Raw genomic sequence first — 18492 nt, 5'->3', positions numbered from 1 at the left:
TTTTCAACCCAGCCACCTCTCCCAAACACTACATAGATCAACAATAATAAGCTTATTAAGAAAAGAGTATCTAATATAAAAACAGTTTGAAATAGTGTTCAAAATAAGCAGACTGAACATTCACTAAAATACCAGCAAAATCCAGTATGCAAAAGCAATTTCAAAGTTAGATTTTCAGGAGCTTAACAAAAAGCAATGACCAACTCTGAATATGAATTACAAACATCACCAGAGGCAAAAGCAAGAAACTATAATCCAAGGTTTGTTGCACTTAAACTAGAATTATATCCAAAAGCTACAAACATGACCACAATCCAAAGTCCTGATACTTGAACTTGACTATAATCCCAGAGGCTTGAAACTTGAAATATGATTTGTAATCCAAACAGAAGGCATGGAACCTAAACAGGTAAACAAAATACAGACCCAAGAACAGAACTCTTAACTCAAAGCTCCCAAGACAGGCAACTTGACCCATGGAAATCCAACATTGATATCCCTGCCAAACATTGACTCCAATTCCTTAAGACTACTTCCTCTTGCCCATGACATCAATCTTTCTAACACCTGGGTTTACTTTGTTTATCTTTCAGTCTCTGAGAACAACAAATTTGTCTGTTTCATACTATCCCTTCTGAGCTGTAAACGCTGGGTTATCGGTAACCCTCCTTTCTTCCCCACATTCCTTTTCAGAGTGAATCCCTGACTGATTCTCATGAGAATCACTGCCTGTTTCCCTGACAATAGATCTAGCCAAAACATTCTAATCATCTTGAAAAACACTTTCACTTTTACCCCACGGAAACACCAGGCTCAAACAGAAAAGCCCTGTTCTCATCCATAGAGGCTTCAGGCCTTAATACTGCGTTCCTCATTTTGTGTAGTAGCTTTTTGATATTTCTGTTTCCTTCCATCTCTTCATATCCAATCTATAACCTTCCTCTGTTGAAATTATCCAACCCCAAATTTATATTTTTCTAAATTTCCATACCTCTTCCTCAACAGCCCTTACCTTCCTCCCAGTTCTTAAATCCTTCTGAGATTAATGTATGTATTGTGTGCAGTTGTCCTATTTCCTCAAGTATAAAAAATAACATGTTGTAGCTCTGTGTCTTGTTCTGTGTGTTTGTTTACTGATTTTCCTTGCTTTTTTTCTGGCTTGTGCATTTGAAAACACACATAAGCACCACACATGAGCTAGCTAGTGCAAACAAGCACACATACAAATACATAAAATATTATTATATATATATACATAATGAGGCATGGGGGGTGTGTGTCCTGGCTCCAGTGGCCACCAAAGTTTCAGAGTGAGAGGGGGAGGGAGAGTAAGAGGCATTGTTTCTGATCCTGCTACCCCAATAAAAATAAACTGCACCTCTCTTGGTGCTGCAACTGCTGCTGTTGAAGTAATGGCACAACTGGGAGCCTCTCAATCTGGGATGGTAGTACCCATGGACGGTTAGAGGCTAAGGAGGAGGCAGAGCTCGATTTGTCCCTCCAGACAATTGAGGAACTTCTTCAGTAGTTGGAAGAGGAGTCTGAGTGGGATTTTCAGATGGAGTCTTCTCAAAGGTCTTCTGCACGTTGGTGTGTGTCCACAGTGGCAGTGGGTGGAATGAGGGATGTGCAGGTGTAACGACAAAGGATCAAACGATAACTTTGGCAGGGGGGACAAAGTAGGCTGTCTTCAAGTAGGCCATACATTGCAAAACTTGACCTATGGCAGATTAAAAACACAATGGAATAAAATAAAACATTATAATAACATCAAACAGCAACATAAAACAACCAATAGCCTGGAGCAGTAATAAATACTGAACTTGGATGGTAGGAGCTTGTGCAATATAGTTTCAAGATAGGGGCTGGTGGAAAAATGCAAGAGCCAATAATAAATTAGGGCCAGAAGGTCAATGTCATTTAGAATGACTGTGATAAAGTGTGGGAGCTAATTGTAAATTGCAGTTGGGGGCCAATTAATTACCAACAACATAGGGTAAGAGCTTGATACTCAAACAAACATGAACACACACCTACCCACAACATTTTTACCTGTTCGGAAATTTAGATTAAAAAAAAATTCTACAGGGAGTGTTTCCAAATCGGCGTGAAACAAGGGTAGGGAGCATTTAATCTGGTCTGCTTGTTCCCAGCTAAGAGGTAGATGAAATATCTGAACTCATTTCATGTGATTATAAGCTTGCGTGTTTAGTTATAATAAGAAGTACATGATGTGATAATTTCATTACCTCAGATCTTACTGGGCACATGTAGGTTATGTTTGTCAAAACACTTTGTGGTTGCACATTCGTTTCTAAGAGTAACATCCGAACCAAAGTATTTATTCGACGTATTATTTTCATTTATTGTTGTGTCTAAACCAATATAGGTGTTTTGCTCTGTCCTTCCTTATATATTTTTATGATGCGTAATGATACTAGGCCAAGAACCAGTGCAGGATGGCAGAGCAAAAGATTCCTTCCAAGTAGAGGTCCATTTTGTCTTCCTTCTCCGCTCTGCTGGACTCGTCATACTCTGGTGCCCCATGACAAAGCTATGTAATGACTGCATTCAGCCAAGAAATGCCTGGCTGTGTCTCTTTATTTCAGGGATGTGTTGAGTGATTTCAGCTCCATTAAAATTATGGGTTTGGGGGCCCAGTGTGTCAAGCTCCCAAAGGAAATTTCTTGCTGTTTTGGCACTTTTCTTGTTTAATCATGCTGATGACTTTTGTAGTCTCTAGTTCAGGGACCATATAGGAACTGTGAAGGAATCATAGAATCATAGAATTATAGAGTTGGAAGAGACCTCATGGGCCATCCAGTCCAACCCCCTGCCAAGAAGCAGGAATATTACATTCAAAGTACCCCTGACAGATGGCCATCCAGCCCCTATTTAAAAGCTTCCAAAGAAGGGGCCTCCACCACACTCCGGGGCAGAGAGTCCTCAATATCCCAAAGGCACCAGATCCTGTTTGATCTTGGAAGCTAAGCATGGTTAGCCCTGGCTAGTTTTGGGAAGGGGAGACTGCCAATGAATTTGAGAGAAAGGAAGTGGCAAAACCACCTCTAGTATTCCTTGCCTAAAAAACTCTATGGAGCCAATGAAGTTGCCACAACTGAACACACAGCATGAAGGCACATACACAGAGAAACCATTTACTCCCCGAGTTAAATGCAGGAGGGAGAGAAACTGACAAGAAGATGCACATGGTATTCCTATTGCATGAAGTCCTGCTTGAATGCTAGTTGGACTCTGTCATGTTTTAAGCCCCATAGTCTCATTAAACATGGGAGTTCTCATATACGGATGTATTGAATGCTTATTCAATTTGATATATTTTTTCTGTACATATGTTGCACAAATTGGTCCTATGTTCAGGCTGCCTTTCTTCTAATTAGTATGAGCCACTCATGGCATATCATAATCAATTAAACATATTGCAAACTGCAATGGCTTGTTATGACAGATGCCCAAAGGTCATCAGAAGATTACTTGCTTGTTTTTTTAAATACTGTGTGTGTGTGTGTGTATATATATATATATCGTTAGTAGGAAAGAACATTGCACCAAGATCTTTCAACTTCTCCTATAGTTGGTTGGAAATCATCATAGAGAAAGAAAGCAAGAGAATGGAAGGGATCCAGATATTTTTGATTGTTCTGCTTGTGATTCTTCTGATTCTCTACTTTCTGAAACAGCAGTGGTCACGCCGACATTTTCCGCCTGGGCCTCTTGCGCTTCCTCTCATTGGAAGCATATGGAAATTTAACTTTGGAATTGGATATAATTTAGACACACCAATAAAGGTACTTTTTTCTAAATTATTCAGCAATAGTATTAATTTGAATAAAATTTATGAAGAACATTGTGAATTTTTTTCAATGGTGGCTGTGCACAAAAGAACTATGAGTTATAAAACGTATATAGGTAAATGTTTGATATTGATTGCAGTTGTTTTATATCTACAGCTACTGTTGCATTTTATTGATTTTAACCAATGGGTTTTTTATGATGTTGTGTTGTTGTCATTGCTTTTGTGTTATTGTTTATGAAGTAGTATTTTGTGCGTTTGCACCTTTGAGTGCTTTGTGAGTAACCCCGAGTCCCTCGGGAGATGATGAGATATAAACAAAGTTTATTTATTATGTATTTGATAAAAAATCTTATTATTAATATGTTTTGTTGTTGTAATAATATTCAAGTTTGTCTATCCCTTTTTGCTAACATGGAAATATTGCTTTCTCAAAATATAGCTCTTAGAATGTCTTAGACAATATGGGCATGCTGTGTTGTAGCTATGGCTCAAAAAAATTACTTTTTGTAGGTCTGCTTTTTGGTCCAAGGATTTTCCCAGTAGTATAAACAGTACATGAATGTACAATGAAAATAATACTTTTTATGCAAGCCATGAAACTTTCAGTGAAACAAAAACACATAGGTAAATTCTTTAGATCTTTTATTTCTTTCCATTTTTCTTCATAATTATATTTCAAAAGTTGGGAAATTTTGCCATAACATTTATTCCTAGATATTTTACTTTATTTGTGATTTTCATTCCTGTTATTTCTTTAAGTTCTTCTTGTCTCTTCTTTGTAATATTTTTTTGCCAAGATCACTGTTTTCTTCTTGTTGATTTTTAAGCCTGATAAATTACCAAATTCTTCAATTTTTAAAATCCATTTTTGTTTATTTTCCAATGGTTCTTCTATCATACATATTAAATCATTTGCAAATGCTCTTATTTTATATGATTTTCTAATCTTAGTTGCCAATTAATTCTTTGTCTTCTCTTATACAGTTTAGTAAAATTTCCATAGTTATTATGAATAATAAGGGGGATAGAGGACATCCTTGTCTTGTTCCTTTATTTTGTAGCTTTTTGCTTCTTTATTGTTTATTACAATTTGACCTTTTTGCTTACTTGAGATATAACTCTCAGAATCTTCTAGGCAGTATAGACATTGTGCGTTATCGCTACAGTCCAAAATGTAACTTTTCCCAGCTGTGCCTTTTGTTTCAAAGATTCCCCCAGTGGTACCAATAGTGCATAAATGTAAAAGGAACAGAATACTTCTGTGCATGCAATAAGATGTCTTCTTTTCCTCATCTCCACACAGTCTTCAGTGTTCAGTACAACTGATGACATGAAAGGAATCAGGGTGAAAAAACTTCATTAACAAAAATTATTTCATAAACACCACATGTGATAAAAAATAGGAATGTAGATGAGGGGTAGGATGTTATCAAGAACAGAATGGTAAGGTGGATGGCAAAAAAATCCCATGGAATGTACAAGCATTGGGATTTAAAGCTCAACAAAGTATTTTGTATATAGTGGAAATGCACACTGCTCATGCTTAGGAAACCATAAAGATATGGTTGTGGCAGTCTATTCCAGCATTAATAGAAAATATGGGTTGCAGGGGTGAAGAAATCCAGCAGCACCTTTCAGACAAACACATTTATTTTTGCACTAGCTTAGTGACCTAGTGGTGTCGGGGTTAGGTATTTGGTAAGGATGAACATTAGAAAAAGTCATTGATCCCATTCGAAAATGCATAATTCCCTCTGTCATTGCCCCACAAACTCTATAAGTATTTAAAGTTGGTTATGACGGAAACATGTTCCAGGTTTTGTTCAGATCTATTGTGAGTGGGGTTCACAGTGCTCTCTGGATGTGGTACTGCAACTCCCATCATCTTCTTTTATGGCCCCCAAGCCCTGCCAGTATTTAAATTTGATTATGATGGATAAATGTGTGCCAAGTCTGGTCCAGATCCATTGTGAGCTAGAGTAAGAGTATTTATTTATTTTATTTATTTACTGCGCTTATATACCGCAATTCTCAGCCCAAGGGCGACTCATTGCGGTGTACAACATGGAAAAACAAGTGCAAATTATAACACATAGTGTAAAATAATCCACAATTCATCATTATCAGAAAAACATCTTATCAAAACATCAACATTACTATAAAAGCCATTCCGAGTCGTCTCATCGTCAAACCCAAAATCCGATATCATTTCCGTTGTTCCATTCCTATGGTCAAATTACCAGTCGTTGCACTTCTTGATCAAATGCCTTCTTAAACAGCCAGGTCTTTAACTTCCTGCGGAATATCAACAGGGAGGGGGCTAGCCTGATGTCCACGGGAAGGGTGTTCCACAGCTGAGGAGCCACCACCAAGAAGGCCCTATCTCTCGTCCCCGCCACTCTCGTCCCCGCCACTCTTGATTATGGATGAACTACAATTTCCATCATTCTCTGCCATTTCCCCACAAACCCCACCAACACTTAAAGTTGGTTGTGATGTATATGCGTGCCATGTTTGGTCCAGACAGAGAGACATGTTTCGACTTATATATATAGATGGCTTTTCATGGGCATCATGCTACTTCTTCAGGTGCACTAGTGAAGAAAATGACTTGATAAGGTTTCTAAAAGTAACTTTGTCAATTTTAGGAAATGACCCAAAGCACATCTAATGACCACTCAATGGTCACTGGCAGAAAAGCACAACTGAGCTTTTGCTGAGGAAATTGTAGTACAATTTTAATGTTGATAAAAAGAAACACTTTTCAAAAAGTCTGCCATAGAGGCATTGCAAAAGAGCAGTGACATTATGTGACCAGCCTCAACTGAAGGCACTACATTTATTATGTAAGTAGTTTGAGAGAGATATTTTCTTTAGAGAATGGTAGAAGTTCAGCTCTCAACTAAAATCTAAACTGAAATAGGAAATGGGGGTGATACTATTTATTTAGGAGATCTCTATGCAGCCTTTCTCCAGGTGGACTCAAAATACACATCATAACATAAAACCAAAGCTAAAAACAAATGATAAAAGTTTCAATAATGCTCCATAGCATCATCCATATTATAAACAACTAAGTTAAAATCAGTTGTAAATTCTTCGAATGACCATAAAGTGCTTAGTTAAAGGCTTTTTCAAATAGGGAAGCCTTCACACATTTTCTGAATGACACCAGGATAGAAGCTGATCTGATTTCTTCAATCCAGAAACATCAGAAGCGATGGAGCTGAATATGGTTACTATTGCTATATTAGCCTGAAATATTGCTTCATTTGATTGTAACTGTTCTTTTTTTCTTGCGTTGATCCAAACGGCAGTGGGCAGAACAATATGGAGACATTTTTACTTTATGGATGGGACATATGCCAGTTGTGTTTTTGTCTGGCTTTGAAGCTGTGAAAGAAGTATTGATTGATCATTCGGAAGAATTCTCAGAGCGGCCACAGACTCCGATTATTATAAATGTAGGAAAAGGAAAGGGTAAGTTGTGAAATGCTGCACTAGATCTCTCTCCAGAGAAACAATATGAGGACAAATGGTCCTTTGGGGAAAGTTGTCATTGATTGAAAGTCACTTGTGAAAATAGCAACTATACTGTGTCTTTCAGTGGTGTAGCTTTTGAGCATGGTGGGAAACCAAAACCTTTTGCCCCCATCCACCTTCTGCCTTCAAAATAGTGGTTGTGGAGATCTTGATTGATAAACTCTGGTTTTAATAATAATAATAATAATAATAATAATAATCATCATCATCATCTTTATTTATACCTCGCTACCATCTCCCCGATGGGGACTCAGGACGACTTACATGAGGCCAAGCCCTACAACACAATACAATAAAAGAAGTCAGAAACACAAACAATAACATAATAAATTACATAAAACATAAAAATACAGCAAACAATGTAAAATTATATTTGAGATTTGAGGATTTGAGATTTTTAATATCTGGATAATTGGCATGTAGGATAGCAACCTATTCATATTTCACCTGAATTTTGTAAGTAATATTGCATATTGTTTCCTTCCACCCTCACATGCAAACACCTGATGGAGGAAGGAATAAAAAACCCTGATTATTTCATTATTAATTAAAATTTGAGGGTTTTTTAAATATTATATATCATTTGACTCTGTGAAGTACTTACTAAAAATTGTCTTTTCATAAACTTCCAACATGGATAACCACTTCATATTATCAAAAGCTTTCTCAGCATCCCAAAAGATCAAAGCTAACTATTTCTCAAATTATCTAGGACATCAAATATACCCAATACACATTCTGTATTATCTCATTACAGTTGTTTTGGGAAAAATATACATCGGTGAAGGTGATGGTCCATGGCTGCATGTGTATGTAAAGTTTGGGTATTCTAGGGTGGCAGCCTAGCCTTATTTGACCTGAATTTTGTAATAATTGCATATTCATTCCTTCCACCCTTAGGTATTGCATTTTCAAATGGACACACCTGGGAGCAGCAGAGGCGGTTTGGCCTAGTTACACTGAGGAAACTGGGCGTGGGGAAAAAAAGCATGGAGGCCCAAATAGAAGAGGAGTCTCAACAGCTTGTAGAGGTTTTTGCACGTGAAAAAGGTAAGTCATATTAGGAGTTTTATTTCATGTCAGGAGCGACTTGAAAAACGGCAAGTCACTTCTAGTGTGAGAAAATTGGTCGTCTGTAAGGATGTTGCCCAGGTTACGCTTGGATGTTTTGATATTTTACCATTCTTGTGGGATGCTTCTCTCATGTCCCCGCATGGGGAGCTGGAGCTGATGGAGCAAGCTCATCCGCACTCTCCCCAGATTCGAACTCTGACTTGTCGGTCTTCAGTCCTTCTGGCACAAGGGTTTAACCCATTGCAACACCAGGAACTCCTATATTAGGAAATGATTCTACCATGTGTCAACCATCAGAAGTTTATGTGACTTCTATTGTTCTTTGATGTAGAATTTGTCATGTGTTTGTTGATTTCTAATATAAACATAAGTGGACAAAATCCAAAAAGATCCTTCCTCCAATGGAAAATTTAATTCAGGGTATTAAGCGTTTGCCTGACATTAATAGAATTTGATTTGCAGGGCAGCCATTTGATCCTGCATTGCCCATCATGAATTCAGTCTCCAATGTGATATGTGCCATGACTTTTGGATACCGGTTTCCCCTTGAAGATGAAACTTTCAAGAAACTGATTGATGCCATTACACATTGTTTAAAATTTACAGGAAGTCTCTTTTATTTCGTAAGTATTTTTTTCCTTTCATTTCCATTCAACCAGATATATTTTCCAACACTTCTAAGTCCCTAGGAACATTTGAAATAACAATTACAATAGTGTTTTGAATGTTGGATTTGGTCAAGGAAAAATCATAAGCTGCATTATCGAACCTAAGAATGACAAAACTACATTATTGATATGATATGAAACAATATTAGACAACAACAGTCTGTTGAGTCTAAATGGCTTCAGGATGATGGGATGGTGACTAAGGGGAGATAGGGGAGAGGGAAAGGGGAGGAATGTAGGTTGGAAAAATAAAATTATATATTTATATTACATGTAATATTACTAATAATATTACAATATAATTGGTATAGTATAATATAGCAATATTTAAAACTGATATTGTACTATGCTAATAATATATTATATTGTATGTATATGTAACTTGTAAGCCGCTCTGAGTCCCCTTCGGGGTGAGAAGGGCGGCATATAAATGTCGTAAATAAATAAATAAATAAATAAATTTATTGGTCTGCCTAAGTTTGTGGCCCATTTGATCATTCATTCCTTCACTAGGTCAACTTCAGTGGCCCATTCTAATAATTTAGTATATGTATCAGTTATGTTTTTTTCTGTCCTTTTGTATTATTGCATCCCAGAAATTCTCCTTCTTCACAAAGCCTAAATCTATGTCCTTGTTATAGCACTCCTTTAGTTGTAGGTATTGAAACCAGGAGACTACTTTAAATTGTTGAAATGGCTTCTAAAGAAAATTAGATTTGCTTGAGGATTGATTTATTTGTCTTTTTTACAGTCAATGGTGTCTGTAGAACTCTCTTCTAGTAACCCATTTCCAATGAGTTGATTTTGTTCCTATCGCCTTTCTTCACTGTTCAGCTTTCACAAAGAAACCTAGAAATTAGAAACTGGTATGGCCAATCCTAACCTTGTTGTTCAATTACATAATCTCATAAAAATTCAAGATCTTGTATAGTTTATTGTCAAAGGTTTTCATGGCCGGAATCACTGGGTTGTTGTAGGTCTTTTCAGGCTATATGGCCATGTTCTAGACTAAAGGTCCTCAAACAAAGGCCCAGGGGCCAGATACGGCCCTCCAAGGTCATTTACCCAGCCCAAACTCAGGGTCAACCCAAGTCTGAAACGACTTGAAAGCACACAACAACAACTACAACAATCCTGTCCCATCAGCCAAAAGCAGGCCCACACTTCCCATTGAAATACTAAGGAGTTTATATTTGTTAAAATTGTTCTTCATTTTAATTATTGTATTGTTTTAAAGTGTTTTTTTGCACTACAAATAATATATGTGCAGTATGCATAGAAATTTATTCATGTTTTTTTCAATTTATAATTCGGCCCTCCAACAGTTAGAGGGACTGTGACCTGGCCCTTTGTTGAAAAAGTTTGAGGACCCCTGTTCTAGAGGCATTCTCTCCTGACATTTCACCTGCATCTATGGCAAGCATCCTCAGAGGTAGCTTGCCATAGATGCAGGCGAAACGTCAGGAGAGAATGCCTCTAGAACATGGCCATATAGCCTGAAAAAACCTACAACAACCTTTTGTATAGTTCTTCCATAGCTGCCTTCCCAAGTCTTGGGGCATACCTTGAACTGCTGTTTTCCCTACAAGGGAACCACATCAGCTTCATGGTCATTATAGGATGCACCGAGCTCACCTGGCATTAACATGGCTTTTACCCACACTACCTGAAATCTCTGGATAACCCAGAAGATCTGGATTATCCAATGGCTTTTGCACCAGCTAATCAACTGAACCACTTCCACTTTGAAAACAGGTAAACTGAGATGGCTTCTGTCTTGCCTCCGTTAACTGTCCTTAGCAGTGCTTGAAAGACACCAAAATGGTATTTGACAATTCTCAGCACCTGGAATGGTGAAATCCAGCACACCAGGGAGATTGGAGAGGAAAGAGGACAGATGGATTCCTCTGACACTGCTAAGGTCAATTAGAGAGGGGCAAGATTTGAGTAATGGTTTGAGTGGCAACAAACATGTTTTACCACCACTGACCTATGCAGCCCCTATATAGCCAAGAAATGTTCTTACCCTGAAGCAACTTGTGTGTGTTGAAGATGCTTTAGTTGATGGACTGAATTGTATTGCCTCTGCTCTAGTAACAGTAGGCTTTTCCTTTTGTCTTTGTAGCTATATGAAATGTTCCCGTGGCTCATGAAGCATCTTCCAGGGCCTCACAATGAGGGATTTCGTGCCATGGAGACGGTATTTTCATTAGTAAAGAAAGAAATAGAGAAACATAAGGAGCAAAAGTCTTTTCAGGAGCCACGGGATTTCATTGATTTCTACCTGCTTGAAATGGAGAAAGTAAGTAGCTGCTTTGTATCCAATTATATCAATTCCAAGAAATGCAATGGGACCTTGGTATCGGCTGTGGTATGATTACAGGATTCCCATGGATAACAAAATCTGTGAATGTCCAAATTCCATTCTGTGTATGGGTGTGTGTGGATATATATATATATATATATATATATATATATATATATATATATATATACACACACACACACACACACACACAAGATCTGCTTTTTAGATGTCCTTTATTGTTTTCAAGCTGTGGATGGCTGAATTCATGGATACAGAATCTGTGGATATGGAGACCTGGCAAAGATGGTTGACTGCACAGTTCTCCTCTGATAAGCTCATAGGGAAGGAACTCATCACCTGTTCTGAGATATCTTGGTCTAGTGGTGGCATTCTTTCAGATAGGGAAGAAGTGGGGATTTTTTTGGTGAAGATCCAGTTTCTTCCTCTGATAGCTTGCTAAGGCATTTCCTAGTGCTCCCTCTGATGCTAGTGTTTCCTCTAGGGCTAGCTTTTAACTCAAGATGCTGTTCATAAGTGAAAGCGAAACCCAAGCCAAGTGATGCCTCTTAACACAAAACACTCTTAAGTTGGGATGCTCTTAAGTCGAGGTTCCACTGTATCACTTTGGTAAAGCTGCCTGGGAGACAATTCAGGCAAAACAGAACTTGGTGAAACCAAAATTCAGAATTCAGAAACAGGCAGCAAGGCTGGAGAAAACCCTTCATGAAGCTTCAGCAAGAAGGTTGACAAGATATATCAACAGGTCTGCCTTGAGGTCACATAGAAAAACGTTTGAAGAAAAGCAGTGGCTAACTTTGTAAGATAGCAAATTAATGACTGAGCTATTTTGCGGGGGCCTGCTTGTGGAAACAGTGATATACATAAAAAGTGAAGAGAATAAGAAGAGGTGGACCTTCAGCATGAACCGCTTCCAGATGACAATCCATCTGTCACACAGAAAAGTCTTTGATAACGCCTAACAAAGATTTGCCAACTTACCGAAATTGAGAAATTGATTACTCTGATAGAGACGGAATAGAGGGTGAAGCAACAGCACCCCCTGTGGCTGGACTCGAGCCCATGGCACCAAAACAGCTGGATTGAGTCAAAACAACATAGGTCCTTCTGTTGCATGTATGTGTATTGTGATCCGCCCTGAAAGTTTGCCGTGTATGTGTATTGTGATCCACTCTGTCACCTTTGGAGTGAGAAGGGTGGAATATAAATAAAGTGTTGTTGTTGTTGTTGTTGTTGTTGTTGTTTATTATTATTTGTAATTTAGGAGAGCTTAGGGATTTACTGAATAATATTTTCCAACATTTGGGGAGAACCACTATTTTAGGATGTATGAGTTTGTAGTAGCATGTTATTAAAGGTAGAAGTGTGACCATACAATATTTCTTAAAGGGAGTGGACTAGTTCAAATAAAAAAAAACAGCAGAAAGAGTAAGAGATGTGCAGGCTGATCTGCATTTTTGTTAGTTCAGCTAGTTTTAGTATATATGCTAAGTATGTATGTCTGTATATTTGCGTGTTTTATTTTTTCTATTTTTGTTTTGTTGGGTGTAATTTTTGGTAATAGTTTAAAATAGATTGGTAGGGTTTGGTTTCTTTTAGCAGAAATGTATAACTTTATAATGTGTTTGCTAACTTTATTATAGTTGTATTATGTTTTTTCTCTTTTCTATCAATATAAATTAATAGCAAAAAAAAAAAAGATTCTATGGATATGGAGAGCCAACTGAAATTACATTCTCTCCTCTTTGTGTTTTTTCCTGCATATGGCAGGGGGTTGGATTAGATGTCCCATATGGTCTCTTTCAACTCAATGATACTATGATTCCCTGCTCTGTCTGAACACAGTCCGTCCTCCACTTTCGTGGTGGGAAATGGCACAGCTGTGAATATTAGGGCTGGGCGGTTTCGTTTCGTTAATTCGGAATTCGTTAATAATTCGTTAATTTTTTCAATTACAAAACGATAATGAACGATTCTGGAGCAATTATTAAAAAAAACGAATTTTCAAAAACGTTTTGTAAATGCTTCGTATTTCGATATTGTATTCGTTTCGTTATTGTTTTGAGGTCGTTTCGTTATTATTTCCGCATGTCTGGGCCAGTTTTATGGTTTAATTATTGAAAAAAAATTATAATATCACACCAACAGTCAACAACAGAGGGAGAGGGAAGCTTCAGAAGGTTTTGGAGGTTTTTTAGCGTATTTCGCGGTCGCGTCCGCCATTAACGAATCGATTCGTTATTGTTTCGGAAATCGATTCGTTAATTTTTTTACCATTTACGAAATTTCGTAAATATCGAACTTTTTAAAAGGAAAATTTTGTAATTATTTTAAATATTGAAACAAAAAAAAACCCCCAAATACAAATCGATTTTAGAAACAATTTTTTCCGTTGTTACCCAGGCCTAGTATATAGCACTGCAGAAATTAGGATTAATGTATAAGAAAGCTCACAATAAATGCTGGAAATGTGATACCCAGGTAGGGACGTTCCATCTATTGTCCAAAGTTTCTTACATGTGGGTTAGATAGGTAATGCAGAATTTATATCTAGGGCCATGATCATACTTTTGTTGGAAGCTGTTGTTGTTGCAATTGATCCCTTTTTTTTATGCTGGTCCTATGTGTCTTCAATTTAATCAACCCATATCTCAATTTCATTCAATTCCTTCATAACCTCCCTTTGAATTAGCTTCAATTGATCCAATTTATAAATTAGATATTCCAAATTGGTAACAACTCTTTTGAGTTGTTCATGATACCATCCAGTCTTTGATTAGTTCTATCCACAGATTCAATCAGAGCCCCAAGCTGTAGCATCACGGACTGCCTCCAGTCATCCTCTCTCTTTTTTCACTCTTGTTCCTTATTTCAGAGGAAGAAATTAGCAAAACCACCTTTCAGTACTCCTTGCCTTAAAAAATCCTGTGAAATTCATGAGGTTGCCATAAATCAATAGGCAACTTGAAGGCACATGCACACACATACAAAGACAGCTTTGAAGAGAAGCTTTGTAGTTAATAATAACTCATACTTCATCTTTCATATTGTCACCATCAGAGGAGGAATGACCCTACTTCAACATATGACGAAGAGAATCTGATTCAGAATATCAGTGACTTGTTTTTTGCTGGAACAGAAACAACTACAATTTCTCTGAAATGGGCAATCCTCGTTCTGGCAAATCATCCAGATATTCAAGGTAAGAGAGATCTCTGTGCAGCAAGAACAAAATCCTGCTGTGTCAGCAGTAACTTTTTAAGTAAAGGTAAAGGTTTCCCCTTTACATTAAGTCTACTGAAGTCTGACTTTGGGGGTAGGTGCTCATCTCCATTTCTATGCCGAAGAGCCAGCATTGTCCATAGATGCCTCCTAAATTATGCGGACAGCATGACTGCATGGAGCACCGTTACCTTCCCGCTGGAGCAGTACATATTGATCTGTTCACAATTGCATGTTTTCAAACTGCTTGGCTGGCAGAAGCTGGGGCTAACAAAGGGAGCTCATCCTGCTCTGCTGATTTGAACCATCAACCTTTCAGTCAGCAAGTTCAACCCACTGCACCACTGTGGTCCCATCTTTTTAACAATGTGCTAAATCAAAGAAGAAAGAAAATTAGATCCGATTTCTATTCTTTCTATAAATTGATAGATATTTATGATCAACTCAGGAGGGCCTTCTCTCTGCCCCACCCACACACTCAAGCACATTTGAAAGGAACATGAGGGCCTTTTATGTAGCTACCCCCAAAATGTGGAACTTCCTACCAAGAGAGACTAACCAGGATGCCCCCATCCTCACTGGCTTCCTTCTATTTCCATATTTTCCTACAGATAAAGTCTACAAGGAAATAGAAGATGTTTTGAGTTCCTCTTTTTTCTGCTATCAAGATCTAAAGAAGCTCCCATATACAAATGCTGTGCTTCATGAGATCATGCGTTCAAAATATCCCTCCCTATTTGGAGTCCCAAGACAAACTGCCACAGATGTGAAGATAAGAGGTTTTCTCATCCCTAAGGTAGGATGTAGATATGCATGTCTATTTCCCAATGACAAGGATGCCTTATTGAAGATTTTGAGAGATTTACCCACATAGGACATAGCCAGCATGGAGTAGTGGTTTGGACACTGGATTTGGGGCTCATCTAAATTGATCACTCAATGTGGATTGAAGGCAACTAAAAATGTGGTATCCAAGACTGAATAACAATACCCTTTGAAGCCTTAAATTGGTTAAACAAAATAGTGAGATTTTCCAAAATAGGCCTCATAAAGCATTTCTGCACATGTAGGTGTAAACCACGTGCTCTGCATGCACACAGTGGTGTGCCGTCACGCCTGGGGGCTATAGCTTTTAGTGAAAGAGGCATGGATGTGACATCTTTCCCCCAGGGGATTGCTTTTTGCCCTCCTTTAGGAAACTGAAACTCTCAAAGACCCAAAACATTGTAGATAACTCAAAATAAGTTTTATTGTTCACAAAGAGTCATCTCTTTAAGGCAATAAGTTGGAAGTTTCAAAGGGGTGAAGGAAAATATACATCATAGTTTCTGTTTGTCTTGGGACCAAAGAGTTTGCAGCTGAGAAGCTTTTCCAAGTTTCCTCTTTCCTCAATGGCTGTGAATAGCGGAATAATCACAACCCCAGTCCAAATGGCCTATGTTTGAAGATGCAGGGCCTTCCTCTGGTGCCAAAAGAACTGATTTGAAGGCACTTGAGACTTCCCAACGTCGTTCAGGTTGATCTGAACATGAAGCATAAGTCTCAGGGTAAGAACCTCAGAATTGGTGCTGAGAGGTAACTTAATCAGTGGCTTTTAGAGCCAAGTCTCTTACTCACATCCATCTGGTAGAAAAAATGATGGTGGAATAAAAAAGGGAAGCACTCCCTCCTCCAGGAAGAGGCAGAGCCAAACAATTGATCTGAGAAAGCAATTCAACTGGTGCAAACAACACTGATTGACAGCTATGAATAACCAATCAATCCAACTATACATAGGCAGGGTAAAAAGGCAGGATTAAGCATGATACAACAGTTTAAATCTTGCAACTAACAGTTCTACACATAGGTGGTGCCACTTGCGCCATCACAGTGGAATAGCAGGCATGGGGGGGGGGTGGACCCAAATCCTCCATAGCTGTGGAGCCACAAATATTCAAGTTGACTGCCCAGGCCTCAACCCGCTTCCTGAATTTGACCTGTGATCTGGTTTCTTCGCATGTGGATGTTCCCCTTTCATCTCGTATAACAATGTCCTTGTAGATGGGCCACAACACTCTGCAGACCAGGGTTAGAGTCATCCATAATTTTGTGTTATTTATTGCACAGTAAGGCATCAAGCAGGCATATTGGGAGAGTAGACATGTGGGTGCACAATGTCAGTCTTTACTTGAAGTGTGGTGTTGAACAACCATCTTATAATTAGATGGGTATAACATCTAGATAAGTGATCAGACAACCCATTCCCACAAAATCTTAATTTCTAAGAGAGATATGTATGTGCTCGTTTGTCTGATATTTGTTTCTGCCTTTCAGGGGACAACCATTATTCCAGATGTACGCTCTGCTCTTCTTGATTCTAAGCACTGGGAGTCTCCTAAAGAGTTCAATCCAAAACATTTTTTGGACCAGGATGGATATTTTGTTGCTAGAGAAGAGTATCTGGCATTTGGTGCAGGTAAAAGTTCATAGCAGCTTGTGATTTATTGGTGTTTTCTTCTGAGGAGTTTCCATGATAAGATCTGCTTCAGCCTCTGTCCTTCATGATTCAGTGCAGTTGCTGCTCTGGAGCCATATATTCATCAAGGCAACAAAATATTTGTTGCAATTATGATGCAATTAAGAACTAAAAACTGATACACAATGTGCAGTTATGGGAGACCAGGGATTTTCTGCCAATAACTCCTAATGAAATCCATGAGAGGCAATAGAAAAAAAATGGAAAGACATGGGTGATTGATGTTGGTATGGCTGAAGAGGTTATTCTACCATTTCAATTTGCTTTTTTTCTTTGATAGTTATGAAAGCTTTTGTTCCTCACTATTTTCTCTCTGGTAGGTAGTAATACCCAAATGTTTCTGCTGTTCTCTTCTTAATGTAAACTGTTTATTTATTTCCATTTAAAGCACTTATTTCTTATTCAATCCAGGGAGAAAACAAAAGAAAGAGGTAGAAGGGATTGCAAGGCATACACTCCTGAAAGACGCCCTTGCAACCTTTATTTGCAATTGCCCGGTGATGAGGAGTTCACCAACTTTCAATGTGGTCCATTCCAATTTAGTTCACATTTTCAAACAAAAAGTTCTTTCCAATGCTTCTCTTGTAATTTGAATCTGATGGGTTATTTTAAGAGGGTGGAGTAGACCATGGTTTACCAATCCATAGTCCAGTTTTCAATCCATCCCTGTTTGCTGAATGGGATAGATACTCACTTTTTGCCTTTGTTTCCCCTTCAGGGGCTCGGGTGTGTTTGGGGGAGCATCTGGCAAGGATGGAGATCTTCATCGTCTTGGTCAACCTGCTGAGGGCCTTCCGTTTCCAGCTGCCTCCAGGAGTCAAAGAACTCAATGAAGATCCTGAAGTAGGATTCATAACACCACCCCACCCTTATAAATTGTGTGCTGTTCCTCGCTGTAGTTCATCATAAAACATACAAAAATAATTACAACAGCATATACTTTATTGCTGTAAATTTTAAACAAATCCACATTCCATTTCATTTCTAAATTTCTTTCCTGTCCTAGAATCTGAAGCACACCTGTGATATAACTCAGTCATAAAGAGATTTTGTCTCATTCTGTTTTGCTTCTTTCCACACATGTTTCAGTCTAAAGAATTTTTGCTATGTATGGATGTAGTGGAGCTAAAGTAGTATTGTGTGTTGTGGGTTGATCTATTTCTCTGTCATGGGAGATCAGTTTTCATATCCTCACTTTGCCATGGAAATCCCTAGGTGTTCCCCTGGATCTGAAAGGCGCAGCACCCATACATTTAGAGAAGTGGCAGAACACCCTGAAACATCCCATGTTTCTCAGCTGTAGTAGGAGCTGTTTCCAGACCACAGT

General features: G+C 38.3%; 1 protein-coding gene across 1 annotated transcript; it reads left to right on the top strand.

The window, feature by feature from the left end:
- The first annotated feature begins 3560 nt into the window (after positions 1–3560).
- LOC137096527 (cytochrome P450 2C21-like) lies at positions 3561–18211 on the top strand. Its single transcript, XM_067466088.1, has 9 exons — positions 3561–3809; positions 7135–7297; positions 8261–8410; positions 8897–9057; positions 11228–11404; positions 14489–14630; positions 15262–15446; positions 16964–17105; positions 17884–18211. The coding sequence occupies exons 1-9, from the start codon at positions 3633–3635 to the stop codon at positions 18072–18074; spliced, it is 1488 nt and encodes a 495-aa protein (XP_067322189.1). The 5' UTR covers positions 3561–3632; the 3' UTR covers positions 18075–18211.
- Positions 18212–18492: the final 281 nt, after the last annotated feature.

This window comes from Anolis sagrei, chromosome 3 (genome assembly GCF_037176765.1).
Source record: "Anolis sagrei isolate rAnoSag1 chromosome 3, rAnoSag1.mat, whole genome shotgun sequence".
In the NCBI taxonomy this organism is placed as follows: domain Eukaryota; kingdom Metazoa; phylum Chordata; class Lepidosauria; order Squamata; family Dactyloidae; genus Anolis; species Anolis sagrei.
Note: the sequence above shows the minus strand (reverse complement) of the source record. Positions and strands in the feature narration are given on the sequence as shown.